At 45.0% G+C, this 9,514-nt stretch overlaps 1 protein-coding gene across 1 annotated transcript; it reads left to right on the top strand.

The window, feature by feature from the left end:
• Nucleotides 1-5,918: 5,918 nt before the first annotated feature.
• On the top strand, nucleotides 5,919-9,008 carry EZH2 (enhancer of zeste 2 polycomb repressive complex 2 subunit). The gene has a single exon (XM_085643781.1). It carries the CDS (start codon nucleotides 6,102-6,104, stop codon nucleotides 8,325-8,327), a length of 2,226 nt encoding a protein of 741 aa, XP_085499907.1. The 5' UTR covers nucleotides 5,919-6,101; the 3' UTR covers nucleotides 8,328-9,008.
• Nucleotides 9,009-9,514: the final 506 nt, after the last annotated feature.

The raw sequence follows: 9,514 nt of genomic DNA, 5'->3' as shown, positions 1-9,514 counted from the left end.
ATTCCTGTGTAAAGATTTCAAAGGAGGTACTCGCAAGAGCATATTACGAAATGATGCTCACAAGAGCTATCAACGAGAGCCGTGAAGGATCCCTGACCCACCTATTCCTGAAAGTAAAAGACTCCTACTGTCTTGAAAGCACTCTTGATGCGATCTCCCCTCTGCTAACGAGGAAACTATTCTTTCAATGGAGATACGGATGCCTTCCTCTAGCTTTTTTCACAGCGTCTTGGTCTCCTTGTTCCACCACAGCAACCTGCCCTGTCTGTGCGCATCCGAAAGAAGACGAAGTTCATGCCGTTTTTTTCTGCAAAGGCTATAAGAGGAGCAGGAAACGCTGGTTAGTCCCGTTACTCAGGAACTTGGGCTTCAGATCCTTCCAACCAGCCTATAGGGTTTTAAAGTCAGACCTTTCTCCCATTGTCGTTTTTGCAGTTGCGAAATTTTTAACTTCCATGTGGTATACCCGTAGTAGCGTCCTGAAAATACTTGTATAAACTGACTTTTTGTTAGATTTTAGCACAGTACACTGTACTTCCTCTTTTCTTTTAATGTATTTTAATGTCTCAATTCATTGGATCACACCATGTTTAATACTTTTTAATTGTCCATATTTTGCTATGTATCTTTTATGATCTGTGATCGAAATAAAGATTACTGAAACTGAATGGGCTGCAGAAGGTTTACCCCCTGCCTCACTTGATGATCAGGCTGAGCCTGAAAGGCTCATATTAATAGAAAATACAGCCATTACCACACGACCAGCGCAAACACCTAAGCTGACACAATTAAAAAAACCCATTCACATAAATCTCCCTCCTGAATCCCACTTATACACCATAGTAATGATAGGTGTACCGCAATTAGAAGTGGGCAAGGTAGAGAGCTATGGGGATTTGAAAAATAAAGTGAGTCACTGGTTAACCGCCCATAGACCGATCCCTCGCCACATTAGTGGTAAAATAACAAGTGTTAGGAGGGTCGATTGGGTGGGCCACAGATTTAAATCCACTGAGGGTGACTGTATTGTTGTCAACTTTAAGGATAATCGTGCAGCAAGGCATATTACTAGTTGGAAGGATGGCCTGATCAGCAGCTTGATCCGTACTATGGATCTAAGTTATTTCTATCCCTCAAGTGATTATAGTTTAAACAAAGTGTATCCATACCCCATTTTAGAGCAAGAGAAATCCCATGATAACTGTAAATTATATCACAACGGAGTAAAATCAAGGAACAATGGACATTACACTGTAGGAGATAAAAGACAGTATAGGAGGGACATACCCTGGGAGACCAGAGAGGTCAACCACCCAGTAACTTATCATGAGAGATGGGAGGCCCCACATGGGTTGTATCATCACCGTGACCACTTTCAATCAAAATACCCTAACATCTACTACAATGTACCTACTTCAAACAGGTTTGATGTTTTTTATGAGCAGAATGGCTTGGAGGGGGTTGACTGACTACATGCTGCTCCAGCCCTACCAACGCATATTGGTCCCATGCAAAGTAATTATGTGCATAGGGAAATTAGGTCTACACAAGCAGTAATTGCTCCCCTTTCAACCGCCGAATTAGTTAATAACAATCAGATAGAGCTAGATGCAGATCCTCTAACGGATAGTTCCGTATTACATGAGCACATTAGTACATTGCATGATTCGCCCGAGGCTTTTATTTTCCCTCCAGTCCATGTAGAACCAAACTCTTCTATAATAGAAATCACGAGAGACACACACGTAGAACAACTAAATCGGTTATTAGAACCTATAACCACAGAAGTCGCCACTGGAATAGAGCCTGATGATGTTTGTAACGTGAGTTTAGTCTCCTGGAATATAGCAGGTTTGGCTGATAAAATATGTGACTCTGCTTGGTTGGCATTTGTTAAGAAACACGCAGTTATATGCCTCCAAGAGACATGGATGGAGGATAATAATGCCTTCATTGAGGGCTACCAAAGCTTTCTTAGGCCAGCAGCCCCCTCAATTAGTGGAAGAGCCAAGGGGGGCCTGGCTATTTTTATTAATCTGGCACTTTCTTGCCAAGTAAGTAATTGGTATCATGCAAATCGGAACATTCAGGTGCTCGAATTGAAGAGAGGCAAACATGCTCTGACTTTAATTAATTTTTATAATGCTATAAACAGTCAAGGGGAATGCAATATACTGCTTCTGAAAGAGATGCTGAGAGAAGGAGCAGGCACATTGTCACGTAACTTATTGATCGTAGGGGATTTTAATGTACACCCATGTGGTAATCCACAAGTTACCTCCATGGGATCTTTGGGGTGTAATAATGTGAATGGTTTTCATTTTGACCACTCTAGGCGTGGACGTTGTCTCAACGATTTGTTGAATGAAAATAACCTACTTGTAGCTATGTCCATGGTGCCTGAGTCTAAGGTCTTTGATGTCCCAACATTTAAAGGCTTAGGTCAGGGGTCCTTTATAGATCATATATTGTTATCTGCCGACCTTGCCAATCAGGCCTCCAGATTCATTATTCAAACGAATATTTACAGTGATCATAATCCCCTAACCATTAGATTGGGTGGGGGAGTATTTGAAAAGCGAATGAACTGTGAAGGCCGGGGAACTTTAAAATGTACAAATGGTAATCGTCGACTGAAATGGCATTTGGTAAATCATGAAAACCTATACACTGAAATCAATAAGTCATGTGGCGAGGAACTTGTGGCTTGTGTGTCACCATCTATGTCCCCAGAGCAAATTTTAGCCATTTTTGAGGTTGTGGTGTTATCAGTAGGATCCATGCTATTAATTCCAGTGAAGGGACAAGTTAGAACCAATCCTAAATGGTTTGACCATACATGCTCCAAGGCAAGCAGAGATCTGAGAAAGGCGCTAAAAACCAAACCTAGAGATCCAGGTCAAATTAAAAACCTGCGACTGATTTATAAGAAATCACTTGCTAAACGGAAAAAAGAAATTAAGGCTTGTACCTGGGAGTCTCTGCTTGACCCATCAGTCCTGGGCAATAGCAGTAAATTCTGGGAAATTATTAATAAACCTTTGTTTGACAATCCCAGTGACATTGCACTTGGTACTAATATCCCTGAGGAGGACTGGGTCACTCACTTTAGTGAAATTTTTAAAAGCAATGAGCAACAGGCAGAAAATGACTTTTTAACTCCTATGGAGAATTTTTTGTGTTTCTCAATTAACGAAGTAGAAAAGGGCATTCAAGGGCTAACTGGTAATAAGGCTCCAGGCCCGGATGGCCTGCTTCCGGATCTTTTCAAATCTTGTATCTCACTATGGGCCCCTGTTCTTACGGCTGTAGTAAATGCAGCTGCGGCCTTCGGATGTCCAAAGTCATGGGGGCTATCGACTATAGTGCCCGTGTTTAAAAAGGGCGATCGTAGCAGCCCGTTATGCTACAGGCCAATATCTTTAATCAATTCTGTAGCAAAAGTGGTAGGGGGTGTCATCTTGAACAGGTTAACAGCATGGGCAAATGAGAATAATGTCATATCCCCAATACAATACGGCTTCAGACCTGGCCATTCGACAGTAACTCAGTGTCTGAACCTATATCTGATTATAGGTAAATACACCTTGGCCCGGCAGGGAACCATCCATATGGCTTTTATGGACTTATCGTCCGCATTTGATTGTGTGGACAGAGGCAAACTATGGGACATCATGTCAAAGATGGGCGTTGAGCAGAATTTAATTAACCTATTGGCTGACCTGCACTCCGATACAAGAGCTAATGTTCGATATACCCAAGACCTGAAAGTGACGGGGGATATCAGAATTAACTGGGGTGTTCGACAGGGGTGTATCCTGGCTCCATTTCTCTTCAACCTGTATATTAACGAGTTGGAGGAATACCTGTTAAGAACTGGAGCGGATTACCCCTTTGTAGGCCGAAAAGGCGTTCCATTCTGCTCTACGCGGACGACGCTGTCCTTATTTCAAGGACAGCAATCGGCCTTCAGACACTTTTAAATTCTTTCTTTGATTTCATGGAGTCTCGAGGCCTAAGTATTAACAATTCCAAGTCCTACGTTATGAAGATAGGCCTAGGGTCGCGAAAATCTAATCTTTTCAACATAAATGGGGAAAAAATTCCAACCACCAAAACCTTTTCATACCTCGGGGTCCTTCTTGATCATCAATTATCTTGGGGCCCCGCTGTTCTTAAGAAGAAGGGCGAGGTAACCCGCGTTAACGCAGCCATACTTGGCTTCGCGAGAAAAATGGGCAATAGCCCGGTGGCTGCCTTGCTTAAATTATACCAGGCTAAGAGCGTTGCCATTGCTTGCTACGGAAGCGAGCTCTGGGGTTACAGCCAGACGCGAGACCTGGAGGTTGCAGAAAATAATTTTCTGAAGAAGATTCTAAGGCTGCCAAGGGGAACCGGAAACTTCTCGGTACACGAGGAGCTAGGTATGCCCCACCTTAGTGATAGAATAGCAGCAAATCCCCTATTATGTTGGATGAACTGTTGGCTAAATAACGATATACCTCTTACCCATGACATACTAAAAGAAGCTCTAACATGGGATGGTAGGTTCAAGGTCCCGTGGCTGAAGTATATTAACGACCGTCTTATTGAAATAGGACGGCCGGACCTGTTTTTAACCCCAAACTCCATTACTAAATCAGATGTTACTTTTGTGAAAAATACATTCATGACAACCAGATATTTCGTCCGGGAGGAGGTTGAGCTCCAGAAAGACAGTGTTAGGAAACATGTTTCACTTAAAACCTGTCTACAAATGGAACCATATCTTTCATGGCCTATGTCTGGCTACGATCGTTACCTATTAACAAGGTTCCGTTTTGACTTGTTTCATCTCTTACTGGCGGTACCGAGTGGGGCCCATCGAGGTCAAGTGTTGCCAGCTTGCGGCTGCGACGGGAAGTCTCCGCAAGATCTGGCACACTTTTTATTTATTTGTCCTTTTTATATAGTACCCCGGAGGCTATATCTAAAACCATGCCTGAAAGAACTGAAATTCACACAGATTAAACCAGCACTTTACTACCTTCAACTCCTGAATTGTGACTGCACTTTATTTGTATGCAGTTTTCTGAAACTAGCAATTACTTTCAGGAAAAGTATGGAGGGATAATTTTGCTGCTATTGCCGTTAGGTATTTTTAATCTTTTTAACTTTGTTACAACTATTTATATTCTTAACATGTTTATCCTGCCCGTTACTCTTGTTTTATATTGCTTATGTAAATTTCTGTCTCATCAATGTAATGGATGGTTTGATTTTAACTGTATGTCTATGAATTGTGCTTTTATGATTGTAAGGTGTACAACCGAATAAAGTTATTTGATTTGATTTTACTCTGACAACATTCTATTTATTACGTGAAGGGCTAGGTGGTTTCTGATGGGGCTGTGGTCATACCCTCTTGGCGTGTTGCTGTGAGCGTATGACTGGCAGTATGTGTATAACATGGTATATATGCATGTGTGAATGACTGGATGAATGTTATGTGTTACTTAAACCTATGTGTGTGAACTATATACAACAGGCGCAAACTTGACCCAAAGAGATCCAGCCTTTCACAAGAGCACCACGTCCCACAAAGTCAGATTGTTTTAACTCCAGGGTGATCAGCCGAAGCTCAAACCTAGTGTTTCCTTCGCAAAGTAGACAGCTCAAGCCCTTAGTCCACGTCTCCTCGTCAACCTCTAACAATGCCCGAAATTAACGTATTCTGCGCGTTTATTTTTTTAATCGCTCGTGTGTGCCTTAACTTTTCAAAAAACATGTTTTATAATGCCAGACACGTGAGACAAACTACAGTGTAAATGTCAAACGAAGAAAGACTTAACGGCAACACAATACAAATTTAGATAGAAAATATAGAAAGACTTTGTGTAGTCTTTTTTCTTCTGCTATGAGCAGCCTTGAAACAAAACGAGGACTAAAACTAGAAGAAAGACGGACCTGGACGGCTGCCAGCGGCACACAAAAACGAACTGACTGACTTGGCGCCTAAAATCTCCGGCGGAAGAAGAGAGCCGGCGGCGCCAGGAGATCTGTGAGCGGTTGATCTCTGCGGCTTTCCCCAGCCCCGAGCAGGTCCGGCTGATTTGGCAGCCATGGGTCAGATGGGGAAAAAGTCGGAGAAGGGTCCGGTCCGTTGGCGGAGGCGCGTGAAGTCCGAGTACATGCGCCTCCGGCAGCTGAAGCGCTTCCGCCGAGCAGACGTGGTGAAGAGCGCGTTCAACTCCAACCGGCAGAAGATCATGGAGCGGACGGAAGCTTTGAACCAGGAGTGGGCGCTAAGGCGCATCCAGCCCGTATCTGCCGGGCCTCAGGTGAGCTCCCTGCAGGGTGCCCGAGAGGGCTCGGTCACCAGCGACTGGGACTTCCCGGCGCAGACCGTGCCCTTGCGGACGCTGAACGCCGTGGCTTCGGTGCCCATCATGTACTCGTGGTCTCCCCTGCAGCAGAACTTCATGGTGGAAGACGAGACGGTGCTGCACAACATCCCCTACATGGGGGACGAGGTGCTGGACCAGGACGGCACGTTCATAGAGGAGCTCATTAAGAACTACGACGGGAAGGTACACGGAGACCGGGAGTGCGGCTTCATCAACGACGAGATCTTCGTGGAGCTGGTCGGCGCCCTCTTGCTGTACAGCGACGACGAGGATGAAGATGACACCGCTGCTAACGATGGTCCAGGGAGTCAGAGTTATCAGGAGGGCGCGGGCTTTGACAACACCGGCCACCACATACCGAGATTACCGTCTGACAAAATATTCGAAGCCATCTCTTCGCTCTTTCCGGACAAGGGGACGGCAGAGGAGCTGAGGGAGAAGTACAAGGAGTTGACGGTGCAGCAGCCCCCAGGGGCGCTCCCCCCGGAGTGCACCCCCAATATCGACGGGCCGAACGCCAGATCGGTGCAGCGGGAGCAGAGCTTGCACTCCTTCCATACGCTGTTCTGCCGGCGCTGCGTCAAGTACGACTGCTTCTTGCACCCGCTGCGCGCCACCCCCAACACCTACAAGAGAAAGAACAACGAAGCGGTGACGGACGGCAAGCCCTGCGGGCCTCAGTGCTACCAGCTGCTGGAAGGTGCACGGGAGTTTGCCGCAGCTCTGACAGCGGAGCGAGTGGAGACGCCGCCGAAGCGCCAGAGCGGCCGCCGCAGGGGGCGGGCCACTAACGCCAGCAGGCCCAGCACGCCGACTGTGTCAGAGTCCAAAGATACGGACAGCGAGCGCGAAGGTGGAACAGAAACCGGCGGCGAGCATGACAAGGAAGAGGAGGAAAAGGAAGGCGAAACTTCTAGTTCCTCGGAGGAAACTTCCCGCTGTCAAACACCAGTTAAGATGAAACCGAATATTGAACCCCCAGAGGACGTCGAATGGAGCGGTTCTGAAGCCTCCTTGTTCAGAGTTCTCATTGGCACTTACTACGACAATTTCTGTACAATTGCCAAGCTTATTGGGACGAAGACATGCCGGCAGGTGTACGAGTTTAGAGTAAAAGAATCGAGCATAATCGCCCCAGCTCCTGCTGAAGATATTGATACTCCTCCGCGAAAGAAGAAGAGAAAGCACAGGTTGTGGGCAGCTCACTGTAGAAAAATCCAACTGAAAAAGGACGGTTCGTCCAATCATGTGTACAATTACCAACCATGTGATCACCCACGCCAGCCATGTGACGGCTCCTGCCCCTGCGTGACTGCACAGAATTTCTGTGAGAAGTTCTGCCAGTGCAGCTCGGAATGCCAGAACCGCTTCCCTGGATGTCGTTGCAAAGCTCAATGTAACACCAAACAGTGCCCCTGTTACCTAGCTGTGCGTGAGTGTGATCCTGACCTGTGCCTGACGTGTGGCGCATCTGATCACTGGGAAAGCAAGAATGTATCCTGCAAGAACTGCAGCATACAGAGAGGATCCAAAAAACATTTGCTTCTGGCGCCTTCGGATGTGGCAGGTTGGGGTATTTTTATCAAAGAACCAGTGCAGAAGAACGAATTCATCTCCGAATACTGTGGTGAGATTATTTCTCAGGACGAAGCTGATCGTAGAGGGAAAGTGTACGATAAGTACATGTGCAGCTTTCTTTTCAACTTGAACAACGATTTTGTTGTGGACGCAACTCGAAAGGGAAACAAGATCCGATTTGCAAATCATTCTGTGAATCCCAACTGCTATGCAAAAGTTATGATGGTTAATGGGGATCACAGAATAGGCATTTTTGCTAAGAGGGCCATTCAGACTGGCGAAGAACTATTCTTTGATTATCGATATAGTCAGGCGGACGCCCTTAAGTATGTTGGCATTGAGAGAGAAATGGAAATTCCATAACTGCAACTACCTCATCACCCAAACGTCTGCCTTAACATCTTCAGGAATATTCTACAACTCGGGATAATTTTTGGTATTTAAATAAATTCGCCTTGAAATGTGCGAACGACCTTTTTGTAGCATAAGTAATTCTTAGTGCCTCGCTTATAAAGTAGTTTTGTATCGTCGCCTCCAAGCTTTTTTAACAGTTAAATTATGCAATACTTTGTTATGGTGCATAGTCAACCTGGATAAAAATACTTGAATTAACAAAACTGACTCGCCGTTACTAGAAGAAATACCCTGAATAGAATACGTATTCGACTGATCAATTGGTACTTGTAGAAAAAAAAATTAACCAATACTGACGAGACTAGACCGATTCGTAGCAGTACCACAAAAACGTATGGACGACGATTTGGAACGTTAGAATAATTTAATGTCAATAAACCAGCAGAATATTCACTCGCCCGAAGCAAGACGAAAGGACTCGCACACAGTTATTTCTACTGACCTGACCACAAGCACTTAGACTCCACTTAAACCCCGCTAAAAGCATCAAAGATTGGACTTATTCAAAAGTAGATTGGCTGATGACAGAATTGAATTTCTGTGGAGTACTTGGTAACCGGAGAGGTGTACACGTTTTTAACGATTTTCTATTTTTAAATGCCTTATATATTCAATAAAAATTGATGATTGCATTGTTCTCAACAACATGTTTAACTACACACAACAGCAACAGATAAATAGTTAATCGACCTTATGTTTGTCACCAGGCACATACCGTTCCATGCTAACACCAATTGTTTGGAGTTAATACGCGTGTTTCACATTGCTCATGTCAGAAGCGAGCACATATATGAATATGGACACACCACAGGCGGGTGCAGCAATCGGCATCTAGCCTGAGTGTGACACACATTCTGACGTGCAAGCCCACACTTAAATATTACAATGAAAAGAACAAATGTATGATAAACTAATCGTATTGCCTGGGGCACCTTCTGGTCTAAAGCAACAAGAAAGGGGGGGGGGGCAAAAGGGCTTTTGGTGAGGTCCAGCTAAGTGTGCCCAACGTATGTAAACAACAAGTGACAGAGCTGTTCCTAAAGGGGTTGGGTAAGGAGGTACCATGTATGAAGATATCGGTTATGGATATTGGAGCCCTCACACAGCCATCGGGATATTGTGAATCACATACCCCT

Source organism: Triturus cristatus, chromosome 3_1, assembly GCF_964204655.1.
Source record: "Triturus cristatus chromosome 3_1, aTriCri1.1, whole genome shotgun sequence".
In the NCBI taxonomy this organism is placed as follows: domain Eukaryota; kingdom Metazoa; phylum Chordata; class Amphibia; order Caudata; family Salamandridae; genus Triturus; species Triturus cristatus.
The sequence above is the reverse complement of the archived record's forward strand: the minus strand, read 5'-3'. Positions and strand labels throughout refer to the sequence as shown.

Bases quoted from the DNA above. Each gene is read 5' to 3' on its own strand.
- EZH2 (XM_085643781.1), top strand. From the start codon at position 6,102: ATGGGTCAGATGGGGAAAAAGTCGGAGAAGGGTCCGGTCCGTTGGCGG.